Source organism: Eretmochelys imbricata, chromosome 3 (assembly GCF_965152235.1).
Source record: "Eretmochelys imbricata isolate rEreImb1 chromosome 3, rEreImb1.hap1, whole genome shotgun sequence".
NCBI lineage: Eukaryota > Metazoa > Chordata > Testudines > Cheloniidae > Eretmochelys > Eretmochelys imbricata.
Genome location: NC_135574.1, coordinates 40,964,121 through 40,991,698, shown reverse-complemented (window position 1 = coordinate 40,991,698; position 27,578 = coordinate 40,964,121). Strand labels below are relative to the sequence as shown.

General features: G+C 41.2%; 1 protein-coding gene across 2 annotated transcripts in view; it reads right to left on the bottom strand.

Annotated features, from left to right (window-relative positions):
* Positions 1 to 27,578, bottom strand: part of ARHGEF10 (Rho guanine nucleotide exchange factor 10) — a 181,678-nt gene that overhangs the window by 12,001 nt on the left and 142,099 nt on the right. For both annotated transcript variants that reach the window (XM_077812623.1, XM_077812624.1), the window contains 2 exons: positions 20,679 to 20,821; positions 11,509 to 11,683 (listed from right to left, as the gene is read on the bottom strand). In XM_077812623.1, coding sequence (XP_077668749.1) covers positions 11,509 to 11,683; positions 20,679 to 20,821 — 318 coding nt within the window. The remainder of the gene's footprint in view (positions 1 to 11,508; positions 11,684 to 20,678; positions 20,822 to 27,578) is intronic.

Genomic DNA, 27,578 nt, shown 5'->3' with positions numbered 1-27,578 from the left:
AGCACTGGAGAGCAAAAGCACTGGAGAGAAAATGGCATGTTAGAATGTGTAAGGATGAAAGAGACAAAACAGTCATCAAAAAGCATGTAAGAAAAACAATATGGTCTTACAAAGCAACATTTAGCAGAGCTAGTCAAATCTACTTACAAATATAAATCAGGCATAATGAAAAAATCCATAATATTAGTTTCTTTCTTTCTCCCCCTCTGGTATAGCAAACAATAAGAAGTCATCTTAGCATACAATTATAGTTGTATGTCTACAAGTAAATTATTATGTGTCTTGTGAAAGCTTAATATTTTTAGCTGAAATATTAAGGAGGAGATGTGCTAGGTTTCCAAAGGGGAGTATGTAAGCGTGTTCCCTTCACGGCTGATCAGAGGGACAGCCTTGAAGGAGACTGAAAATTCTACCCTTACAGTCAGAGGATAGGTGGCATTAAAGTGATGGCAGCTGGATGAAAATTGAGAATAGAAGACATCTATCAGAGGAAAACTCATCATAACCCAGAATGATGCCAGAGCCTACAGCCTTGATCTGTTTGTGAAAGTGAAGGCAAATAAAAACACAAACACATTTCCTTGTTGAAACAAAGAACCTACTAAGCAAAGAACAGTAAGTATTATACATGGTACCCACCAAACCAAACTCAACATCTTCTACTATCAGCTTGCCTTTGATACTCAGATATTATGCAGATATTATTTCTATGTACTAATTATGATTTTCAGAATTGCACAATTTCATCAGGCTTAGCTTGGGATGGACACAACCCAAAATCATTTCTAGTTATCTCTGAACTTGAGAACATCTCAAAATACACAACTGATTCCAGATGTCCAAATTTGGCAAATATCTTTAGAGTAGACCAAAATGAACCAAATCCTTTGTTCCAAACACCTCTGAATTTGGGGATTTTCAAGAGCAGAATCTGAATTTTGTGGCTTAGAATCATAGACTATCGGGGTTGGAAGGGACCTCAGGAGTCCCTGCTCAAAGCAGGACCAATACCCAACTAAACCATCTCAGCCACGGCTTTGTCAAGCCTGATCTTAAAAACGTCTAAGGAAGGAGATTCCACCACCTCCCTAGGTAACGCATTCCAGTGTTTCACCACCCTCCTAGTGAAAAAATTTTTCCTAATATCCAACCTAAACCTCCCCCACTGCAACTTGAGACCATTACTCCTCGTTCTGTCATCTGCTAGCACAGAGAACAGTCTACATCCATCCTCTTTGGAACCCCCTTTCAGGTAGTTGAAAGCAGCTATCAAATCCCCCCTCATTCTTCTCTTCCGCAGACTAAACAATCCCAGTTCCCTCAGCCTCTCCTCATAAGTCATGTGTTCCAGTCCCCTAATCAGTTTTGTTGCCCTCCGCTGGACTCTTTCCAATTTTTCCACATCCTTCTTGTTGTGTGGGGCCCCAAACTGGACACAGTACTCCAGATGAGGCCTCACCAATGTCGAATAGAGGGAAACGATCACGTCCCTCGATCTGCTGGCAATGCCCCTACTTATACATCCCAAAATGCCATTGGCCTTCTTGGCAACAAGGGCACACTGTTGACTCATATCCAGCTTCTCGTCCACTGTAACCCCTAGGTCCTTTTCTGCAGAACTGCTGCCAAGCCATTCGGTCCCCAGTCTGTGCATGGGATTCTTCCGTCCTAAGTGCAGGACTCTGCACTTGTCCTTGTTAAACGTCATCAGATTTCTTTTGGCCCAATCCTCTAAATTTGTCTAGGGCCCTCTGTATCCTATCTCTACCCTCCAGTGTATCTACCTCTCCTCCCAGTTTAGTGTCATCTGCAAACTTGCTGAGGGTGCAATCCACACCATCCTCCAGATCATTAATGAAGATATTGAACAAAACCAGCCCCAGGACCGACCCTTGGGACACTCCGCTTGATACCGGCTGCCAACTAGACATGGAGCCATTGATCACTACCCGTTGATCCCGACAATCTACCCAACTTTCTATCCACCTTATAGTCCATTCATCCAGCCCATACTTCTTTAACTTGTTGGCAAGAATACTTTAGGAGACCGTGTCAAAAGCTCTGCTAAAGTCAAGGAACAACACGTCCACTGCTTTCCCCTCATCCACAGAGCCAGTTATCTCGTCATAGAAGGCAATTAGATTAGTCAGGCATGACTTGCCCTTGGTGAATCCATGCTGACTGTTCCTGATCACTTTCCTCTCATCTAAGTGCTTCAGAATTGATTCCTTGAGGACCTGCTCCATGATTTTTCCAGGGACTGAGGTGAGGCTGACTGGCCTGTAGTTCCCAGGATCCTCCTTCTTCCCTTTTTTAAAGATGGGCACTACATTAGCCTTTTTCCAGTCGTCCGGGACTTCCCCTGATTGCCATAAGTTTTCAAAGATAATGGCCAATGGCTCTGCAATCACATCCGCCAACTCCTTTAGCACTCTCGGAGGCAGCGCATCCGGCCCCATGGATTTGTGCTCGTCCAGCTTTTCTAAATAGCCCCGAACCACTTCTTTCTCCCCAGAGGGCTGGTCACCTCCTCCCCATGCTGTGCTGCCCAGTGCAGCAGTCTGGGAGCTGACCTTGTTCGTGAAGACAGAGGCAAAAAAAGCATTGAGTACATTAGCTTTTTCCATATCCTCTGTCACTAGGTTGCCTCTCTCATTCAGTAAGGGGCCCACACTTTCCTTGACTTTCTTCTTGGCTTAACTCATCCATAATGCAAACAAGCTAATGTTCCTAAATATATAACATCTTTGGGTATGTAATGTCTGCAATGCCTTTTAGGGTATTCAACACTGGGAAAAAATTTCAATGCCTGTCTTCACACTTTAGCCTTGAAGCGAATTCCAACTGGTAATTTGCACCTGTGAAGTAACATTATTATTTCCATATGTGAAAACAGTATGTGATTTGCAGGCAACCTAGAGTCCTATATATAGAACACAATCTTATGCATGAACCACTAAAAGTGAGGTCAAAAGGAAAAGTGCTTGCTTTGAAATCTTGGGAAAGCAGGAAACATCTGCATGTGAATACGTATTTTTGACATAACTTATAGTAACACATGATGCTAAATAAAACCACTCATAAAAAGGTTTTACTTGTTGTTTGCAAAATAAGGTTTGCAATCTTGCTATGGTGTGCAAATTTGTGATTTTTAAAGTTTATTTATTTTATCCCAGGGGGAAACAAATGCAAACAAGCAATGGCCCCTGATTAATTTAATGTGTTCTATCTAAAAACATCTACAACAAGAAGATATTCACCATTACAGTCTTCGAGAGAAGATAATAAATATAAAAGCTAAATATTATTATTCCTGTTTTAAATTAAATCTTTCAGATGAAATTGCATTAATACTTAATGGTATTGTGAAACTAGTAAACTTAATAAGACTCTGATCCTGTGAAGACTTATGGACATGCTTAATTGAGCAGGCTCATTTATTCTGTTTTTTCAAGCCTCCATCTACCTTCCTCAAGTATCAGCTTTTGACCCCAGTCCTGCAACTGGATATGTGTAAGTGAAACTTTGGCCCCTTCACAGAGCCCTCTGCAGTCAGTTCTATGTAAGGATGCCCCTGCACAGATTCTGCTGCAGAATCTGGCCCAACCTGCAAATTAAACTGGCTAAAAGCCTACAGTGCTGCTTATTGTATCAGACTACCCTCATGTCTCTCCCTCCTTTTACTCGTTTTTAGGATGGCAACTTGATAAAAAAAAAAAAACCTTTAACAGCGGTGAGGGTTTATTAACTACAAATGAGTGTACTTTATTTTCTATAGAGAGGAAATGAGAAAATGTTTTTTTCTTTGTCTCTCCTTCTCATCAGTTTCCAGGAAACACACTCGGAATGTTAGAGGATAAAGAACGGAAACCACCCCTTTGTTAAATAGATAACTTGTCATCATCCATAAGCACAAAGAAATCAGATAGTTCAGGGTCAGCAGAATCTCTCTCAAAGGACAGACCATATTATAAATTTTAAAAACACCTGGGAAACTGTTTGGTTTGAGGATATTTAAATATCAGTGTTCTTTACTGAAAAATAAAATGTGTGACCATGAAAAAAAACACAAGCTCGTTAATAAAAATGTGGCATGTGTATAGTATGACTATTAATTAGCAATACTTTAAAAACATCTTGTGAACAAGGAAGCATAGTATACATGCCTTAAGAAGACTAGATGAATTGTGACAGGGGGTGTTGCAAAGTTGCCTAATTGAACTGTGGACCAAATATACTGGGCACAAGTTTGCCCTCAAAGGAAACTTATATAACATATTGGCAAGAGGTGTATATTCATGTCACCCCTAGTGTCTTTTCTACAAAGGCTACTAGACCTCTTCTGTTGCCAGCTAAAGGGGTTCCTCCTTTGGCTATAGTGGTAGTGGGGTGTTCTGAGCTGAAGATCCTGGGTTCTAATCCCTTGTGTTTGCTGGTATCTTGCAATTAAAACAATTGCTATTTTTAAACTTTCCAGTATTCTAGAAACTGACAGTTCTCCCAGCTTCATCTTTTCCCCACACCAGGACCCCCATTAGATCCCTCACCCGTTTCATCTCCTGCAACCTAATCCACTCCCATACGTTCCATTGCATTAAAAACATAGGCCCTGCAGCATAGAAAGGGATCTATCAGGACGTCATTTATAGTTCCCTGATTCCCAGGGCGAGGCTGTGTTGCACTGAGCCCCTGGATAAATCAGAGTAATCTAGGAGCTGCTCTAATTTATGTCAACTGACTACATGTTTAAACAACAGTACACCCAGAGAACATAGATAGATTGGAGCATGCTCGAGCCACTTCCCCTCTGGAGCTGAAGTGTGTGGGTGCTCGTTTGACACCAACTGAGAACTCTCCTGCACCAGAGAAACTTTCAGCTAGCTGATTCCTGTTCCTTTTGAGATACATAAGTAGTCTAAAGGGCCAGAATACAACCAACATCCAGCCCATAAATGGCAGTATTCAGGAGCTCCCAAGATCATGGGAGTAACTGCCTTCCACTACAGATCTCCTCTCCCCTGGCACCACCTCCACAACCAGAAGCTATCAGATACCTCCCTGACACTGTATCAGATGGAGAAAAGCACAACACTATTATTGGTTCATGTTTGTTATGGGCTATGTCTGCTTTTTTATTATTCAACTCTGCCAGCTTGCAATTATTAGGAAGACAATCCTTTCCTCTGCCATTTCCTCCACATCTCACTCTTGTCTTACCCTGCACCCTGTAGTAGGTTGCAATGTTACCTTTCCCAAGGTAGAACAGGAACATTCTTTGTGACAGGGAAGGCAGGCCATGACATTCAAAGCTGTGTTCAGATGGCAATAAAATGGTGATAACCTAATGCTAAACTACTTTGTGTTGTGTTACTTCAGCAGAGCCATATAATTCAGTGACCTTTCCCTCCTGGAGCAGTAGGAGACAGACAAAAGGATTATAATTTTCCTCTCACTCACACTGGTTCTACAGTAAATGTAATTCCATTAACCACAATGGATCTACTGAGGTAAAGAAGAGCAGAATCACAGCAAATCCCCAGGGAGCCAGTTAAGCTGGTTTTACGGCCCCTTCGTGCTCTGAGAATCTGATCCAAGCAGTCCAGATTCTTGAAAGACTTGTCATGACATTGGGTCTATTCTTCCTGTAGCAAACATTCTCTTTCATAGGCACATTACGCGGATTTTTAGACTAACTTCTTCCCCCTGTTCTTCTCATCCCCGAGTTCAATAAACCATGAGCTTTTACTCACTCTTCTTTTTGCATGTTAATGAGTCTCTGTCAAACTGCATACAATTAACTGGGTTGTCCCATTTAAAATACAAACATTCCATCGCAGCACACATCCGAGCCCTGGATGGACAGCATGAATCAAATGCCCACACACCCCTAAGCATTTCTCAGCACAACACGTTACAATAAAAGACTTCTAAATATGCAGTCATTTCACTCCACTCCTTTTGAGCTCCTAGTATATTACACACAGTCTGACGTGGTCTTTGGCTGTTTTTGTTTTTAATTGTAAAAGGCTCTGAGCAAATTTATTATGCAAACCACCTACTTCCCTCTCTTTTACCCTTTTTGGTTACAATGTTGTGGGATCATGCTCAAAGATCCAAGAACTGCTACTGAATAACTGGAATGCATTTCATGTTTCAAATGGATGCTATTGTAGCATTTTTACTGCACAATTTCCACTCTTAAAAAACCCTTTGGCTCACAGGAGAGGTTTTTGAAAGAAAAAAAAAACCCTAAAGTTTTGAGAATTACACCAGAGGATATTAAAAATAGCCAAAACTCTTTTACAGGAAAATGTTGGTCAATTACATCAATTACATCAGCCTATTTTATTACCATGGCAATGACAGCTTAAACTAAATATTTTCAAGATGACTTTTTTTTCCATTAGAGAACAAACATTTTCAACAAGGAATTCAACACTTTCTTTGCACCACTGTAGGAAATATTAACTTAGTGTTAATCTTCTGTTTATGCTGATCCTCATCCTTTTGCACAAATAGGACAAATTAAATGGAATGGCCCATTTAAACACAGAGCAAGAAGAAAATTCAGTAACCAGCCTTTAGCGTGGGAGTTACATACAATTTAGAATAGACTCTTAATAGAGCACTGTAAAAATGAAGAGATATTAATGACACCATTTACAGTGGAGCTTTATTTTGAAGCTAATGCAATATATAGTAGGTAGGGTGAGACAGTAAGTCGATAAGAAAGGGATTTATTTTTGAAATCTAAAATTTTATACACTATTCTGTTTAAGGGAAAAAAATACATTCAATGCCAAAAACCTGATCATTGTTCAAATCAAAGCAGGACACTGGCTCCCTCCACCCCCTTCCCCAGTGCTGGGCTAAGCTGCACTTGGGGGTACATGGGTGCAAGTGATCTGAATATCATCCTTACGTACAAATAGGGAGAATTGGAAAGAAAAATGAAACCCTATATTTTAATACCATTGAAACACTTTGGACTCGGAGAACTTTGACAAGGAGACAGACTGGAAATAAATGAATAACAGGCATGAGCCTAAATTCCACTGCAGAGAGGCATTTAGCCAGATTTCAGGCTAAATTCTATTATTCTGCTTTGGCCAATAATTGTTTCCAAAAACTTAATGAACTGTGAATAATTGAGGAAATGTCAATCTCCCGATAGAAGTTTCCCCTTCCATCATAGCCAACTCTGCCATTTCCTCCCTCCTCCTCACGGCCAGGTCATGTCCAACCTCTCCTGAGCAATCCTTTCTAAGTTAGGGTTGCCAGGTGTCCTGTTTTCGACCAAAACTCCCGGTCAAAAAGAGACCAGCAGGTCAGGCTCTAGGCGGTGGGGGGAGCACGGGGGTCCGCCCACTGTCCCCTCCCTGAGCACCGGCTCCGCAATCCCATTGGTTGGGAACCGCGGCCAGTGGGAGTTTGGGTGGTGATGCCTGCGGGCGAAAGCAGGGCACGGAGCCTCCTGGCCCCCATGTCTAGGAGCCAGACCTGCTGGCCGCTTCCTGGGCACAGCGCAGTGCCAGGACAGGCAGGGAGCCTGCCTTAGCCCCTCTGCACTGCTGACCGGGAGCTGCCAAGGTAAGCCTGCGTCCCAACCCCAAGCTCTAACCCCCTACCCCAGCCCTGAGCCCCCGCAAACCTGGAGCTCCCTCCTGCACTCCAAACCCCTCATCCCTGGCCCCACCCCAGAGCTCACCCCTCCACCCCAGAGCCCATACCCCCTCCTGCAACCCAAACCCCTGCCTCAACCCTCAATCCCCTCCCACACTCCGAATCCCTTGGCCCCGACCCCCAGCCTGGAGCCCCCTCCTACACCTCAAACCCTTCATCCCCGGCCCCACCCTGGAGCCCTCACTCCCTCCCGTACTGCAACTCGCCAGCCTGGAGCCCCCTCCTGTTCCCTGAACCACTCATTTCTGGCCCCACCCTGGAGCCCGCACCCTCATTAGAGCCCTTCCCCCCCTATACCCCAACCCCCTGCCCCAGCCCAGTAAAAGTGAATGAGGGTGGGGGAGAGTGAGCCACCGAGGGAGGGGGAATGTAGTGAGCAGGGGCGGGACCTCAGGAAGTGGCAGGGAGGGGGCGGGGCCTCAGGGTAGGGGCAGGACTAGAGTGTTCGGTTTTGTGCGATTAGAAGTTGGCAACCCTATTCTAATTGTTTCCCTCCTTCCCATTGCTTTTCCCTTTCCTGGTATTCCCGAGGCTCCCACTGTCTTTCCTAAGTGAAAGTCTCTCCCCTTTGCTTCCTTCCACGTTCCCAGCAAAAGACTCCCCTTGTCTCTTCCAAGTGTTGATCAACTGCTTGTGTCAAAACCTCCTCCTGCTTACTTTCCAAAAAGGGATAGCATGCATACCAGAGGTATTTTTTATCAGATAAAATAATGGTTTTTACTGCCATGGGAAAAACTACCAATTCCAGTTCAAGGTATTTTCTATTTTAAAAACTTTCATTAGTGCATACCACATTACACTTCATTGTAGTTACATATTCAAATTGTGGTTACATAAGGTTGGAGATTTGGAGATTAATTTAGGGTTGTACAAATAAAAAGTAAAACTGCAGGAGGCGTAATATTAATATATGTCATATAATACTGAACATCGGAATGTCTATACATTTTAGTTCAGTATTTTCTCAAGGAACTTTCACATATCATGACTAATATTTCAGTTTTCAATATTATTTAACTATTATATATACTGAAAAACTATTATCAAACTGCTAGATATTTCCCAGTAATTTTCACTAGTATATTCTAGTAATTATTTTATTTTTCCCAGTTTATTTACCAGTGCCCTCTCCTAAACTAGTTTTTCCCTGTTAAATTGCCAACTCTGCTACCAAAACCAGTTGCCCTCTTTCTTTTCAGGAATCCTAGACCCTTCGAAGCATTTCTATAGTCAGTACAGAGGTCACATTTCTTATTCCTAACTCATGCAATCTCTGCTTTAAAACTATTATTTTGCTATCATCTACAAACTTTACTGTTGGTAGCTGTGTAGCTGTGAATGTGAGTACATGGTTTAACACATTAACTTAATCCCATAGGGTAGAAAGAAACCTACATAAACAAAAGAACATTTGGAGTAAGGCCTTCAACCTTTTATTTTCAGTTCTAACAAGAAAATTAATCCTGACTCTTAGGTGTCAAGCTCAGCACAGGAACCCTGTGTGGTGGGTCAAAGTTGTCTGTAAGCCACTCACCATTGTAGTCCCCCAAATTCCGGGGCAAGTGAGGGCTGGTTCTGTTCCTGGTATATATTTGAGCAGACTTGGGGCTGTGCTAGCCTGCCAATTTGTAACAGCCCCTGTGCCGGGCACCTGGCAGCCAGTGCCTTTATGTCACCCTGGGATTCCCTTATATAAGGGGAATCCCTAGCTGTTCACTGGGCATAAAAGGTTGTTACAAGAAGGAGGGAGAAAAATTGGTCTTCTTAACCTCTGAGGATAGGACAAGAAGCAATGGGCTTAAATTGCAGCAAGGGATGTTTAGGTTGGACATTAGGAAAAACTTCCTAAATGTCCAGGTGGTTAAGCACTGGAATAAATTGCCTAGGAAGGTTGTGGAATCTCCATCATTGGAGATTTTTCAGAGCAGGTTAGACAAACACCTGTCAGGAATGGTCTAGATAATACCTAGTACTGCCATGAGTGCAGGGAAGTGGACTAGATGACCTCAAAGGTCCCTTCCAGTTCCATGATTCTATGACATTGGAAAAGACCAACAGTCCTAGCCTGATATCCTGCCTATGACAGTCGCTGGGAACCACAGCGGGGAAAGGAGCAGAATGCCAGCAGCTCCTCTGGTGGCTGTACTGCCCCCAGCCCTGTCCACCCAGCCCTGTCCTCCAGCGGGGCTGCTGCTGTACAGACGGAGGAGATGCAGCTCCATGGAAGAGCGGGGGTCGGGGGGCAGAGGGTGGTACAGCCACGCCAGAGGAGCTGCTGGCGTAAGGCTGCTGGCTCCTCCTATGTCTTTCCGATACGCAGTACCGGCTACAAATATCTTGCTGGTACGGTGTACTGTACCACCGTACTTGCACTGCTGCATATCCTCTCTTAGTTGTCTCTTATCCAAGCTGAAAAGTCCCAGTCTTTTTAATATCTCCTCATATGGAAGCTACTCCATACCGCTAATCACTTCTGTTGTCCTTCTCTATACCTTTTCCAATTCAAATCATAGGTGGAGCTAGGGGTGCTGGGGATGCAGCAGCATCCCCTGGCTTGAAGTGGTTTCCATCACATACAGGGTTTACAATTTTGTTTCAATAGCTCTCAGCACCCCGGATTCTAATATATCTTTTTGGAGATGGGGTAACCAGAACTGCATGCATTATTCAAGGTATGGGTGTACTATGGATTTATATAGAGGCATTATGATATTTTCTGTCTTATTATCTATCCCTTTCTTAATGGTTCCTAACATTCTGCTAGCTTTATTTTGACTGCTGCTGCACACTGAATAGATGTTTTCAGAGAACTATACACAATGACTCCACGGTTTCTTTCTTGAGTGGCAACAGCTTATTTAGACCCCATCATTTTTATGTACATTTAGGATTATGTTTTCCAGTGTGAATTACTTTGCATTTATCAACACTGAATTTCATCTGCCATTTTGTTGCCCAATCACACTGTTTTGTGAGATCTCTTTGTAACTCTTTGCAGTCTGCTTTGGACTGAACTTTCTTGAGTAGTTTTGTATCGTCTGCAAATTTTGCCACCTGATTGCTTACCCCTTTTCTTCAGATCATTTATGAATATGATGAACAGGACTGGTCCCAGTAGACCCCTGGGGGACACCACTATTTACGTCTCTCCATTCTGAAAACTGACCTTTCATTCCTGTCTAAACCAGTTACTGACCCATCAGAGGATCTTCCCTCTTATCCTATGACTGCTTACTTTGCTTAAGAGCCTTTGGTGAGGGACATTGTCAAAGGCTTTCTGAAAGTCCAAATACACTATATCCACTGGACTACTCTTGTCCATATGATTGTTGTTCCACTCAAAGAATTCTAACAGATTGGCGAGGCATGATTTCCCTTTACAAAAGCTGGATTGGCTCTTCCCAACAAATCTTGTTAATATATTCTTGTACAGTGCTACAAAATAGGACAAAATTGGAGCCCGCAACTGGCCTCCTATTTGCTATTTACTATTTTCTCTGTCTTGTAATGGGGATGGTAGATATGGAGGGAATTAATTGCATACCCTGCTCTGAAAAGCAGACAGTGAACTGAATTATACGAATCCTGCTCTTTAGTTTCTTAATAGATTGTCTTTCTGTTAACGCTCATAGTATCTCACGATCTGACACACACACTACCCAACTAGTCAAAAGAGATAGACTCTAGCTGCACAGCTGACATCTAGATACAATTAAAAGTATGAAACTAGGGTTCTAGTTCACGCCCACATCTATGAGATACTGTAGAAGAACAACAGGGGAGTGACCCAGCCAAAACAAAACCGTGAGGGTAGAATGCAGTTACCTGACAATATATTGTGAACAGGAGTGGCAATGTTAATGTCCTGGAGGTGTTTCAGTGTCTCAGTGTGGAACAGGCGGAGTGTAGATCCAGATGTGAAGGCAATCCAGATTCCCACTCCTGCAACAGCCATGTGCGAGATCACCATCCCTTCTTCTTGATGAGCTTCAAAATGGCGCTACAAAGAAGACAAAGGATCTAGAACAGATTCACCAGTGACAGAGCATTCATTTGTACTTATGAACTTCTCAGAGTAGGAAATGTGCCTTTATTCTCTGTGTAGGTTGCCTGATCCCATTGCTCCACTAAGAGCAAGTCCTGACTCTGCTGCATATATGGTGCTAGTTTTCATTGCCATTTGTTTTGGAAAAAACTGCATAAATATTAAATAGGGAATCCCAAGCTCTTGCCGCTAAAATTTTATAGCCCCTCATCTGATTACATCCTGAGAATTTAGAATTTGATAACCGTTGTTACTTAACAGGAATTCTGCATTTCTGTTTCGTAGCTCCAATGGGAACACAAGTACAGACAAGGCTCCTGAGACTTATTTTCGCCATCATGTTAGTTGAATCTGCAGTACAGCGCCCACCAGTAGGGTATTTTGTACGACTCCCTAGTGTAAACATGGCCTGGGTTTAGGTGGAATGTATAGACAAACACTCACTTGGAAGGCAGAACAGAACATCACTGCAGTGAGACTGAATCAGTCTCTGCTGTGAATCAGTCACAGTAACTTCTCCTGGTGCATTTTTAACTTCCCTGGGATGGATTTTGCTTTCTGCTAGGAGTTTCAGTTGCCTTAAATCCCCTTTGGACTGGGTTTCTGTGCCTGCCCACCATTTTACCCAGTAAATGGGAAAAGACTCCCCGTCATTTTGAAGAGCCCAGCTGTCTCCACACACACACACTTGCTAATTCCTTCATCTCAATCTCTTTCATACTTCACACAGTGGCATTACTAATCTGCCAAATGGTGACTATAGTGATCCAATCATTATTGTTGTAATTATTAATAGTTATTTTTATTTGTATTACCAACGCGCCTAGGAGCCCTAGTCATGAACTAGGGCCCCCCCTGCACTAGGTCCAGTTCAAAGACATAATTAAAAGACAGTCTCTATGAATAATCTCTCCTATTTTAAACTTTTCTTTGAACAAACCAGTCAATTAAATTTCTTTTGAAAGAACAATTTTAAGTTTTGAATATCATCATGATGTACTGAAAATACTGCCTCATTGTCTTTCATGGCCCTAAGTATATATAGCAGGGAATAGCCTATTAGTGTAAGATTGGTGGCTATGACATAACCTAGCACCTAATCATAAAAATATATAACAAAATGTCCCTGTAGGTTTTGTTGTCACTGAGAAAATTCTGACCTCCCTGAGATAAGAATATCTGAACAAAAGTACACATTAAGAAGGTCAAATTTAACATTGCCAGTCATTTCATTATGCGGAAAATTCAATCTCCCCTGCTTTAGAGGACACCCTATATGGAGGAGAAGGTGAAACAGGATTAAAATCCTAGAGGCTAAAATTACCTTTGATTTACAAATATTAGCCCTGGGAGGATTCAGTGGGGAACTCAATTACTCCATTTTTATTTCTTTACCAAAGAAATAAAATACTATTAATAATATCAAGGATTTTCTTTCTGGTCTTTTATTTAATTCTGTTTCTACTGAGTAAAATGGACGATGAGATTAGGGATAAATTGATCTTTAAAAGGTAGATTATTTAAGGATCTAAAGGCATCATTACTTGCTCAATTACATATATTAATAGGTAAGTCTTATGTAATATTATTGCTTTCTTTTTTATTAAGGTATGAGCTTTATAAATGTTGGTAATGTCTGAGCCTGGTTCTTTAAGATGATGGGTGCCTCTTGCCAGAGTGGTGAGTGCTCTCATCTTCTGTTGAAGGCAAGGCCCTGCACTGTGTCCAGCGGGTTCACAGGAGTACGCAGAAAGCCCATGTCACTCTTAAATTGATCAAAATGCAGGAGAGCTAGTTTAACTGAGATAATTTGTTTACTAGAGAATATAATTACTGTTCAAATTGTGCATGGCCACTTTAATCTGGAGTCACATAGTGATTACTCCTGAAATAAGTAACCACTCTGGCCAATTTCAAGAACTCTCCCCAAGCTCCAGAAAGGTTTCCGTTATGAGGCAGGACCTGATCTGTGTCCTGTCTTTAAGGTATGAGAGAGAACTCTCATGTGTAATTGAAGCCCTTCAATCATTAAAAGCAAAGTTTGGCTATAACATTTGGAACTTGTTTCCTCTTCACTATTATAAGTGAATCGTCTTTGAAGTAACAGATTGTTGTTGTTTTTTATGTGTTGTGCCAGCAGGATGCTTACTGGAGTGTACAGAGCTGTTCGTACAATAAAGAATCATTGTAATGCATAAATGACAAATACTTCCCCTGCATGGATTCAGCCTCAAGGATTTACAAGTATATAACTGTTCTATGTCTCACAATACCGAGACACACTCTCAATTTTATTCTCACTTTTAAAAATAAACGTTCCCTGTTTATGGTTCTTAACCAGATCGTATTACATTCTGGTCATTTAGCGTCAGCATCCAATCCACACCTTTCTCAAAGATCACTCACATCAGGCCAAATTCTTCTCTCAGTCTATCTTAGGTACTTTTATGGGCCACATCACCACAGTAGCTGGGCATCTCACAATTTAAAATATCCTCATTAACACCCCTGTGAGGTAGGGAAGCTTTATTATCCCCATTTTACAGATGGGAAACTGAGCCACAGATAGTCTAAGTGACTTGCCCAACATCACTCAGGAAGTCTGTGGGAGAATAGGGAATTGAAACTGGGTCTCCCAACTCCTCTACTAATGTCCTAACCAATGGGTCATCCTTCCTTTCAGTCACTTGTCACATTACTTGACAACATCCCTGACAACTGTAACTCCACTTATGCCAATAGAATTACTCCAGACCCACATCAGTGTAACAGAGGAGAATATAGTCTATCTTATCTTATTATTCCTATTTTCATGATTGCTGTTTAGTGGGTTTTGAGGGGGAGGTTTTTTTTCTCTTCTTTTGTTAAGGAACTGTAATATTCCTCAAGTGCACAGATTATAGTAAATGAATAGAGAAGGTGTCTCTTTGCCTGTTAAGTTATGCTCACATTCTCAATTCTGGTGAGTCAAACTGTATTACCTTTTGGCCTTCACTAGTGACCACACTCTAGAAGGCACGGAGAGCATCTCTGCTGTATGCATTTATATCTACAATTTTAAAGTGACATTTTTACTCAATGACAGGTTTCAGAGTAACAGCCGTGTTAGTCTGTATTCGCAAAAAGAAAAGGAGTACTTGTGGCACCTTAGAGACTAAGCAATTTATTTGAGCATGAAATAGCTCACGAAAGCTCATGCTCAAATAAATTGGTTAGTCTCTAAGGTGCCACAAGTACTCCTTTATTTTTACTCAAGTAGCATAGAAAAACTGCACACTTAATGACGCATGGTATTATACATTTTCCCATTCTTTAAACTGTCTATCTTACCTCATCTCAGTTTTTCTTCAATAAGCTACACAATTTAAAAAGATAAATCGATCATTTGTCTAACAGAGCAAGAGTTGGAGACCCTCATTTGTCACATTGCCGGCAGAGCCCTGGGAAAGCTGCTCATCCTTCTTATGAGTGAATTTCCTGATACATCCATAGTACATGTAAAAATTTCATGACAATCATGGCTTCAAAAATAATGTGCTTTTGCTTTATAGTATCACACACAATTATTATAATGTCAAATGTGTGTTGTTAAATCCTCTTAGGGACTGATCCAAAGCCCAAAGCTCATTTCTAGACTTCTGGCTTTGGATCAGGCAGGTAATTAAACTAATGATATAAAATTTAAAAATGAACCATTTCTGAAGTGTTCTGCTCTGACCATGAGCAGGAAGATGATTCTATTAGCACAACTGCAAACAATTCACATCAGAGTCTCTAACTCATCTGTATTTACCAGTTAATTCATTAAACTACCACATAGTGTGTGCTTCTGTTTGTACAGTTATCTGAGACATTTAGGGAAAAAAATCAATTGCCATGCACAAAAAGCCATTCTTCTCAACCAAATGGTCTTCTAATTTTGAGTAGGAGCAGGAATGTACCGAAAACCTGGACATTCTTTTGCCAGCGCATAAATCATTTCACTGAAAGTAGCTGCTGGCATCTACATCGACTGCATTGCCCATGTGAAATACAGTAGTTGATTTTTATCTTTAAAGAATTTAGTTCATATAACAAGCAGGGCAACTATTGAGTGACAAAACCGCATCTATCCCCAATCTTTATGTAAACAATCACAAGTTCTCAGTTTAGCATTTTACATTTTCCCCTTCTTGAGTTTTCAGAAGCGCATTCCCTCTCTGCCTTCTATTCAAAGCCCAGGTTTTTTTCCCTCAGACTCTCTTGTTCCAACTCTATAGCAACAACAGAGCTGCAGAACACATTTTGGATGCCACAGTCGGTCTTTCCAACACTGGAGCCTGACATGGCCCACTATTGTTTTGACAGTGTATTGCATAGTTGAATTCTTTCTTTTCAGAGGTTGCCCACTTGCACAGTGCAAACTCAGTTGTGATTCCAGGCCTAAATAGCTATGCCAAAAACTGAACCATGGTTTCTCAAGCATAGCAAGCTCCACATAATGGGTCTCTTTGTTCATGAAATGGTGATTGACTTTTGATACTTTAAAAAAATTACAATATTTGGGCAACATAAACACAGGAAATTTCTGTTTGTTTAACACATTTCAGATCATTCCACTTAAATCTTCCAAACTAAAGTAGTTTGTCTATAATTAGCCAAGTCTTGAAAAATAGGATTATTTTTCATTTACACAGTGACTTTCAGCCCATAAAATACTGGGATATTTTACAAGTGAGGCCCCAATCCTGCATGAGTCTGTTTGCACAGAGATAACCACAGGATCAGGGTCTAGACCCAACAGCAATACTGAAATGCTGCCACCTTTTGGTGGGAGGTCTGCAGGGAAACAGGACCCAGAATGCTAAATACTACATTAGGGGGAGAGAAAGTAGTGGGCAAGGGCAAACCCCTACACTTGGGCAAAATGTGTACTGGGATCCTTAACACTAGGCAACAGCAATTCCTTGCTTTCCAAAGTATCCCTGGCCAAGGGGCTCAGGGCACTGTGCCATTTCCAAAAACACACTGAAACATTACCATTAAAACATATTATTTACATTAAAACATATTTACATTAAAACAAAATGAATTTGAGGGAGCCCAATCCATACAGAAAAAAGGGGGTGGGGAATGAGAGCCAACAGAAATATATAAAGGGCCAACAGTGGTGATTTAAAAAAAAAAAAAAACAGCATGAGAAATGAAGGCTTAGAGAGCTTTGAAAAAGCAGGGAGAGGTGGAGTAAGATAGATTTCAGAGGAGAGGGAGTTCCACACACAGTAAAGGCATGGATTGCTGGCTGAGGCAATATATGAAAATAAGATCCCTAAAAGGCAGGCAGTGCCTCATCAGGAAGAGGTATGGGATGAGGATTTGGCATTATCATTTCTACACATGAACTAGTGATGCACAGATGCACAGCATCCTATCCCAGGAAGTTTGGTCTCTGCCCTGGAGGAATGCTTTAACAATATTACCAGCTGAGTGCATCCAAGCTGCCTCATTCTTATCCAGCTAAAGCAGAAGCTTTGCTGCAGGGTAGAGGATGCTCATTCCTCCTTCACGTCCCCTCTCATTGAAAGGAGTCACTCAGGGCATGTCTCAGTGAGAGACAAGGGGATTTACCAAAGCTGTTTAAGAGCTTCAGATATCCCAGGGCTTATGTCCTGTAAAGGTTCCTACCCATAGGTATCAGAGTAACAGCCGTGTTAGTCTGTATTCGCAAAAAGAAAAGGAGTAAAAACTCACAAACTCACTCTCCTGCTGGTAATAGCTCATCCAGGAGAGTGAGTTTGTGTGTGTATGGGGGTGGGTTTTTGGAGGGGGGTGAGGGAGTGAGAGAACCTGGATTTGTGCAGGAAATGGCCTAACTTGATTATCATGCACATTGTGTAAAGAGTTGTCACTTTGGATGGGCTATCACCAGCAGGAGAGTGAATTTGTGTGGGGGGGTGGAGGGTGAGAAAACCTGGATTTGTGCTGGAAATGGCCTAACCTGATGATTACTTTAGATAAGCTATTACCAGCAGGACAGTGGGGTGGGAGGAGGTATTGTTTCATATTCTCTGTGTATATATAAAATCTGCTGCAGTTTCCACGGTATGCATCTGATGAAGTGAGCTGTAGCTCACGAAAGCTCATGCTCAAATAAATTGGTTAGTCTCTAAGGTGCCACAAGTACTCCTTTTCTTTTTACCCATAGGTAGTTCACCTCAATCTCCCACCAATTCACCTTTCCCATAACCACATGGAACCATGCACACAAGCAAAAAAACATGTTCAAAGAAAGACAAAATAGAAAAAAATTGAAAAGTGGGAGCATTCACTCAGATCAAACAAGTCAGCCCAGCAACTGTAGCCATAGAAAGAAGGAAGTAGAAAACTCACTATCATCTCCCAAGCCATGAATCCTGCTACCAAGCATACCAAACAGACAACAGTGAGGAGAACCACGATCAACAATGAAACAAAATTTATAATAAATCACACAAGCAAGGAGACTGTGGCTCTCTCCGCAGACTCTCATCTGAAAGAATTCCATGTCGTAAAATTCATGGAACATAAAGTATCTTCCTGGCAAGGGGAAGGAAAGACTTATTCCTGTTAGGATTTAAGCCCCTATGTTTAGGCCACTAAGCCATGCCCCCGATAGAGTGGTGGAAGATCTGGAACAGGCACAGGGTGTAAATCTCTTTGGCAAAGCAATCCTGAATAACTGCCTGGACTCTCGAAATTCCATCTGTCTTGAAAGAAGGGTTTTCTACAGAAGTCAGCATGATTCACTGGAATTCATCCTCCAGTATTCCTTTCCCTATTCTGAGTGTAAAAGAAACGTGAAAGATCCTTTCTTCTTCAGCCAGATGCTCCTGCACTAGCCATTGTACCTGTGAAGAGGAACAGCACTTTGGGACTGGGCTACCCAGTCTAACAGCTAGCCTAAGTGAACAGTCTAGAGTGAATTTTCCTCCCGGTCATACACATGCAACTCCACTGAAATCAATGATATTAGTTTGGCTACATGCAAATCATGTAAGAATTTGGCCCAAGCAATTCTGTGAGAGGAATGTTAATGAGCCTACTGAGGCAGTGTACAGCTGGGTCCCAGAGTGTGTGGCGATATAAACCTGCAACAAGGAAAGAGCAGTAGGGAGAAGGGAAGAAAGATATGGAGGAACATGCTGCCTGACTCCCTCCTTTTCTTTGACAGCCCTCAGGATGTGAAAAAAGCTGAAACTGTGTCCAAGGACTTTTTGGCAGACAAAAGTCTTCACTCGTTGCTAATTTGAACTGATCACTTGGAGAGAGCACTCCACATTGGTTCTTGGCCAATCAGCCTTGTGATGGAAGTTCCCCATACCCCCCAAGTATATTCACTGCTTCAACTGGCCTGCCACAGTCAGACACAGGAAGATTTTACTGATGGCTGAGGAGAGAAGACAGGGAGGATTATGGGTGTGTTAAGAAGTCTCCACAAGGCAAAAAGCCACACCTAGCTGCACAGAAGCAGAACTGTTGCCTGGACCCAAGCTTGTCTTTCAGGGTTTGTCTGCCCAGTAGCTTTGCTTGAGCCAGTGCCTACAGACTGCATTCGAGCCATAGCTAGCCATACAGGATGTTTCATAAATTCAAAGACTTTAAGGCCAGAAGGGACCATCATTATCATCTCATCTGACCTACTGCATGTTGCAGGCCACAGTACCTCACCTACCCACTCCTGAAATTGATCCCTAACCTCTGACTGAGTTACTGAAATCCTCAACTCTTCATTTAAAGACTTCAAGTCATAGAGAATCCACCATTTGCTCTAGTTCAAACCAGCAAGTGACCCATGCCCCATGCTGCTGAGGAAGGCAAACCCCCTTCCTCTCAGGGTCTTTGCCAGTCTGACCTGGGGGAAAATTCCTTCCCGACCCAAAATATGGTGATCAGTTAGACCCTAAGCATATGGGAAAGGTCACCCAGCTAGACACAGAGGAAAGAATTCTCTGTAGTAACTCACAGTCCTCCCCATCTAATGTCCCATCTCTGTCCATTGGAGATATTTGCTATCAGCAGTCGTGGATGGACCATATACCATTGTAGGCAATCTCATCATAGCATCCTTTCCATAAACTTAAGCTCAGTCTTAAAACGAGTTAGGTTTTTTGCCCCCACTGCTCCCCTTGGGAGGCTGTTCCAGAACTTCACTCCTCTGATGATTAGACACCTTCATCTAATTTCAAGGCTAAATTTATTGATGGCCAGTTTATATCCATTTGTTCTTGTGGCAACATTGGCCCTTAAATAAAATAACTCCTCTCCATCCCTGGCGTTTATCCTTCTGATGTATTTATAGAGAGCAACCCTTTCTCCCCTCCTCCTTCATTTTGTTAGATTAAACGAGCCAAGCTCCTTATCTCATCTCGTTAAGGGATAGTAGTCAGGCAGCTAGCCCGAGCTACCCCCTGTGCAGCTGCAGCTATAGTTCTAATTTTAGTACTCTAGCTTGAGCAGCATTCGAATTAGCACAGATATGTCCACCCAAACTGGGAACCACACCTCCCAATTACTGTATATACGTACCCCAAGAGTCCTGGTCTCCAAATTAGTAGACCACTCATGCTGATTTCCAGCACTCACTCACTCTCTCTGTCAGCTCTCTTGGGTCTAGCTTTTAGAGCTAGTCCTTACACAAAATACCCTGCAGTTTCCAGAAGTTACATGACAATTTAAGGGGGTAAAAATCAGACCAAAAATCCATACAAATTATATTGGCAACAAATGCCAATATAAGAGAAATTCAAAGTGCAGAGAAAGTGAAATCTAACCAAAAAAAAGTTAAACAACTCAAAACTACATCTCTTAGAGGATTCAGTGGATTTTATAGGTTCTCTGAACCAAATTTTAATGCTTAAAGTCTATCCATTGTTATTTAGAATAATAGTGTTTCATGGCACAATACGCAAATAATACTTGTAAAAGCATTTACCTCTACAGTATGTGTCTCAGTACTGATTATAAAAATTTGTCCACCAGACGCAGCCCAAATGGTATCTTCCATCATGAGTAGACTTCTAACTGGCAGAACCCCTAATTTCACTACTTTCTGGGGGTCTGAATTCCAGGCTCCATCTTTACAGAAGAAAAGAAGCAAGATGAAATGTTACACACAATAACAATGTACTTTTTGATTTTCAAATTCACTTAAGAACAAATAGTTCGGAAAGCAGTATGCCTCACCCAACAGTGACTGAGCTATTAGCATCTATAAAACAAAAGTAGTAACAGACAAACACAGAGACTTACTATATGACTAGCTAGCAATCAACCTGAAACTTGTAAAAGTAAAAATTATCAGTTACAAGAAAGCATTTCCCTACATGCAGGATACAAGTAGTGACACTGCAAGCTCACTTGGTTTCTTGTTGACAACTGTGACAACATCTCTGGTCCAAACTATGACCTTAGTTAGACCTGTGTAAAATCAGTGGGTTGTGCAGGTGTAACACAGGGCACAATTTCAAGACTTTGGGGAGGCAGAAGTGCAACCGAGCATTCAACTGGCCTGCGGTATCTTTACAAGTAGTGATGATGTATGAGAAGGAAAGAACACAGTTGGACTTTCAGAGTCCATGCTGAGTTTGAAGAGATGGTAGCCAGAAAAAACCCTATTTGTTTGGTATTTAAGCAAATTTTATATGTATTCAGTTGGATGCTATTAACATGGAACACCACATTGCCATTTTCAAAGTGGCGCTTTACAGAGCAGAACCCAACTGTTCATCTCATCTAACTCTCCACTAACTGCAGTCCAAATCTCAAAGCATTCATTTATGAGAATTTCACACAACTATAGTCGTTCTCCAGGAAGAAGGAGCCCATAGCTGGCCTATTACAAGATGAATGACCTTTCGTGCTAGCAAGGCTCGAAGTCCAGATGTATGAAGCAGTCAATGACAGTTTTACTACAGCTTCTACTACCATGTTAAAGTATCTGTCTATCAGAAACTTGATGGGATGGACTTTCTGCTACTAGATTCTTAACTTTCAGAAATGCATTTTAAAAGAGATTATAGACTCATTTTGTGCCATATCTTCTGTGTATAGTTCAGTTTTACGGAGAATTCATTCTGGTTACAAACCATCCAGAAATTGATTCAGACTGGATATAGCAGGCCAAAATTAGATTATGCCTAAATGCATGTTGTAAGATCAGGAATACAGTATCCTTCTGCTTCAGCCTCCATGCCACCACTTATCAGAGTGGCCAGACTGCTGTTTGACATCTTTTTGAAGCAGAAGTTGAAGATTAAAGAAATCACAGCAGATTGCTTTGTCAGAGATTTTGTTTTTAGCAACATGACCTTGTTTTGAATATTTTTTTCATGCTACTTTCATACCTACATTTTGAATCGCATATAGAATTAAATAATAATTTTAATAGCTTTCACATACATTAGTTTATTTCTGTTGTGAACACTCAATATTAAATACCCACAATACTGCACTATCATCTATAATGTTCTCGTAGAACCATAGAATTGTAAAACTGGAAAGGAGCTTGAGAGATCATCTTGTCCAGCCCTTTGCACTGAGACAGGGCTAAGTAAACCTAGACCATCCCTGGCACGTATTTATCTAACATGTACATAAAAACCTCCCATGACAGGATTCCACAACCTCCCTTGGAAGCCTATTCCAGAGCTTAACTATTCTTATAGTTAGAAAGTTTTTTTTCTTGTATCTAACCAAAATCTACCTTACTGTAGATTAAGCTCATTCCTTCTTGTCTTTCCTTCAGTAGACATGGAGAACAATTGATCCCATAGTCCTCTTTATAACAACCCTTGACTTATTTGAAGACTTATCAGATCCCCTCCACAACCAGTCTTCTTTTCTCAAGACTTTCCTCATAGGTCAAGTTTTCTAAACCTTTTGTTGGTCTTTTTTTCCTCTCCTCTGGCCCGTCTCCAATTTATCCACATCTTTCTTAAAGTGTGGTGCCCAGAACTGGACACAGTGCCCCTGCTGAGACCTCACCAGGGCTGTGTAGAGCAGGACAATTACCACTCAGGTCGTACATATAACACTCCTGTTAAGACACCCAGAATGATATTTGCCTTTTTCACAGCTGCATCACATTGCTGACTCATATTCAATTTGTGACCCACTATAGCCCTCATATCCCTTTCGGCAGTACTAGCGCCTAGCCAGATATTCACCATTTTGTATTTGTGTATTTGATTTTTCTTTCCTAAATGTAGTATTTTGCACGTCTTTATTGAATTTATCTTGTTGATTTCAGACCAATTCTCCCATAAGGTAATTTTGAATTCTGATCCTGTCCTTCAAAGGGCTTGCAATCTCTCCCACCTTGGGGTCATGCACAAATTTTATAAACATACTCTCCGCTCCATCATCCGAGTCATTAATGAAAATACTGAATAGTATCAAACCTAGGAGAGACCCATGCAGGATCCCACTAGCTACATCCTCTCAGTTTGACAACAAACCATGTATAACTACTCTTTCAACAAGTTGTGCACCCATTTTATTGTAATTTCACAATTCCCTAGTTTGCTTGTGAAAATTTAATGTGGGACCATGTCAAAAGCATTATCAACTTCAAGATATATCAAGTCTACAGCTTCCTTGCTATTCACTAGGCTAGCAGTCCTGTCAAAAAAGGAAATTAAGTTGGTTTGGCATGATTTGTTTGGCTATTACTTATGTTGTGGAAAATGAGTCACACCATCTGTTTGGTTCAAACAGTCTGAGGCCTTTTATTGAATACAAGCATGCAGGGAGAGGAAGACAGAAATGGTCACACGCAGGTGCCACCCTGGTCTCTCTCTCTCTCCTGTCCCTATAAAACCAGTCTTATATAGGTCCAAATCCAAGCCACACGATGCATTTCCTTATTAGTTTTTTTTTTTGCCCCACCACTCAAGCAATATTAATAAAGCCTTATAAGGAGTAATGGAAAGACAGTTTCATAATTAGCACAGTGCTGACGCACCTTGTTATTATGCAGATCTGCGGTTTGCTGTGGCGCATTTTGACTAGGGACTTTTGCAGGGTGGAGGGTGCATATAATGGACAGCTAGGGTCTTTTCCGGAGGCCCTTTGGTTCTTTTCTAGTTAGAGATTGGCCTAGTCCATTATCTGGGTCAAGTGCCACAGCCTAGCATACGTAAATGCTTTTAGCTTAAGCCAAGTCGTACAGGACACAGGCCTGTAGGCCTCTTGCGTTACAGCTCTTGCATATGTTGCATACAGTGCATAGATTGTGCCGCAGAATGGGAAGGGGTTGGAACAACAGCAATTTCCCCCACGCTATCACCCTATTATTCTTCAGGTGCTTACAAACTGATTGTTTAATAATTTTTTCCAATATCTTTCCAGGCATTGAAGTTAGGCTCCTGGTCTATAACTCCCTGGGTCCTCTTTGTTCCTGTTTTTAAAGATAGATACATGTTCACCCTTCCCCAGTTCTCTGGGACCTCACCAGTTTTCCATGAGTTCTTGATAATGATCACTTGATGGTTCTGAGATTGCTTCAGCTAATTCCTTAAATACCTTGAATTTCGTCAGCTTCTGCCAACCTGAATACATCTAATTTATTTAAATATTCTTTAACCTGATCTTTCCCTCTTCTGGCTTGTGTTCTTTCCCCCCTGTTGTTCGTATTAATTGTGTTAAACATGTGGTCACAATTATCTCTTTTAGTGAAGTCTGAAGCAAAATAGGCATTAAACACCTCAGCCTTCTTAACGTTGTCCATTGTTAGCTCTCCTTCTCCGCCACATAGCGAACCTTCACTTTCTTTCATCTTTCTCTTGCTCATATGTATTTATAGAACCTCTTCCTATTGCCTTTTATGTTCCTTGTCTTATTAATAAGATATATAAAATTTAGTTGTTTCTAATATCTGTGTGGTTACACTGAGAAAATGTCACCTTACTTGCATACCTATCTGTCGCCTGTGTGAGCTCCAGTAACATTGCCCACTTATTGACATCAACAAAACACATAAGCATGTGCTCAATTTAAGCATATACTTACATAAACTCTTATATAGATTATATGGTCTTTGGGGCAGTGACTCTCTCTTTGCTACCCGCCTATATAGTGTTTAGAACAATGGGGTACTAATCCCTGTCTGGGATTCCTGGACACCACTGTAATACAACAATAGTAATAATGGTAAACACATGCATAAGTGCTTTGCAGAATCAGGACCCAAACAAAATTGTGGCACTCATAAACTGTATTGCCTCTGATATCTGCATCTATATAACTGTTCTTGACACATGCTTAGAATGTGGTTCTAATCTGAAAAGTATCTTCGTATAGAAGACACTGAGTTCCGTATTCATTGTATCACAACAATTCCATATCAAATGAATTCAGTCTACGAGTGAGAAGAGTGTTTCCAATTAATAGCCCTGCAAACTCTACCTTTGATGTAAAGCTAATCTATGTTCCCTCTGACTCAGGCATCACCACCAGTAATAACAAAATTTAGTGCCATGTGCCTTCCTCACTTCAACCACATTGTCCTCAAATTAAGCACTGAGGTGGAGATTGAATAACTGTATAATTGAGGACATAATTTGAAGATAACAGAGATGCACAAGTGCCCTACACTTGGAAGTCTATTTACGTTGATTATGTGCAAGTCAAAACAGAATCCAGTTCACTGTCCCCGAGCTATTTTGCTTCTTCAGGGGTAAGAGCAGTAAAAAATGTCATAGTTTTACTATGTCCGCTAAAGTACACAGACTTTGAATTTGCACCATGAGTAGATCTGCTGAGTAAAAAGCTGCTTTTTTTTTTTAATATAGTCGCTTTTCAGAAATGAATCACACATTAAATTCAACTAGAGACTATCTTGTTCATTGACAACACCATTTCTTCTGAGACATAAATGCACTAGTCTGTTTATTTCCTGCATGTCTGAATTTGGTGTAAAACATAACTGAAATGTATAATGATTCCCAATGTATTCCTACCTCGTTTCTTTCAGGGTCATCATTTATTTTTAAAAGTTAGGCATTTAAGGCCTGATTCAATATAAACTGAAGACAGTGGATGTCTTTTCCACTTACTTCATTCACTGAAGGGCATGAAAAGACTCTCATTGATTTCAGAAAGTGTCTGGATTATGCCCTTAGTGCTCATGATGACTTCAGTACAACTACTCATGTGAATAAGGGATTGCAGAATCAAGTCCTTCTTTAGTTAATTTTGATCAAATTTCATATATAGTCACTATATGTAATATGTCATATATGCATTAAAATAGAAAGGAAGATCACCACCTGATATCCATTACAGATACTAATTTTGTTTTCAAAATTTTAAAAAACTTTAATCCAATTTGACCTAACAGAATTTGGTTTTAGTAGTCACTCTCTTCTGAAAGAAAAGGAGTACTTGTGGTACCTTAGAGACTAACCAATTTATTCACGAAAGCTCATGCTCAAATAAATTGGTTAGTCTCTAAGGTGCCACAAGTACTCCGTTTCTTTTTGCGAATACAGACTAACACGGCTGTTATTCTGAAAACTCTCTTCAGAGACTCTTCATTTATGTGGATCAAAAATTACTTTCCAAAAGTCATTTTTTATTGGTACTGATAGCACAATGGGCTTACATCTACATTCTGTGAAAATCAAAAACTCAGCATTTCAGTGAGATTTTGGGTATGCAAAAAATGCCGGATTGGGACCTCAATGGTCTTGATGCTATAATGTGTTTGTGCAATGTGCTTGATTTTCAATATCATTCTCTAATTTTGTGTAACCCACACACCTCCTGGATGTGGTGTTCAGTCCCATCTAGTGGCACTGAGACCACTGAGAGAGAGATTAATGAGTCTCCTCTATAGCCTTAGCTAACAGCCATGTAACTTTTAGCTTGTGCAGTAGAGGCTCATGCATTTAGCTCCAGAGGTCACAGGTTCAATCCCGACCGCGACAACAGGGGTCTGTCAGTGTTACATTTGCACCTACAAATAATTATTTTTGCAGTTTTATGCTGCAGTAAACTGAGGATACAGGTGGTAATACTTGACCTTTAACTACCTAATTGCACCTGTAAATCAGGTAGGTGGAACAAAAGGCTGGTTGCAACCCGTGAATGGGGTTGTAACACCACTCAAATTTGGCCCAGCCACCCTTCTGTTCTGATGGAGGGGCAGCTGAGCCAAATGGTGCTGTGAGCTGGTGAACAGGGAATCTACTTTTGTACAGCAGAGTCCACTGAGAACTCAACTCCTGGCATCACCAATTCATGCATTGTGTGGGTAAGAGAAGGGAAACTCCCCAGCTGAGGGAGACACGGGTCCCAGTGGATGGGTGGGGAGGGACAAGCAGGGACTAGAACAGCATTCTTGGGGTGGGGGAACATTTTTTTCCTCCATGTAATAGTCTGAAGGCAAACTGTATTATTGTATAATTTAGTTTTATTCTCGGTTCTTGGTATGATACAACACGATTTAAAAAATTACTTTCCCTGTCAAAATGTCCATTTATAACTTGCATTCATTCCACCGCCCCGCTCCTGGTGCCGTCAACTGAGCTGAATTTAACATGCATCTTTTTGTTTGGTAACTTCCTGTCTTACTCAGCAGCACCATTGATGATTTCAATAATGCTGCCAGCACAACCCTGGGAATAGGGTTTGTTAGTCTATTTGTGCAGTGGAGCACACACATTTTTATATCACGTGGTATATGAACAGTGGCGAGTGATTTATTTAATTTCTTGAGGATAGGACAATGGATTTAAAAGCAAAATGATGTTTGCAAATAATAGCACATTTCCCATCATCTGGGGATAACTATTTTAGGGCTCATCCCTGCTTTCCTCTGATTACAGAGTGC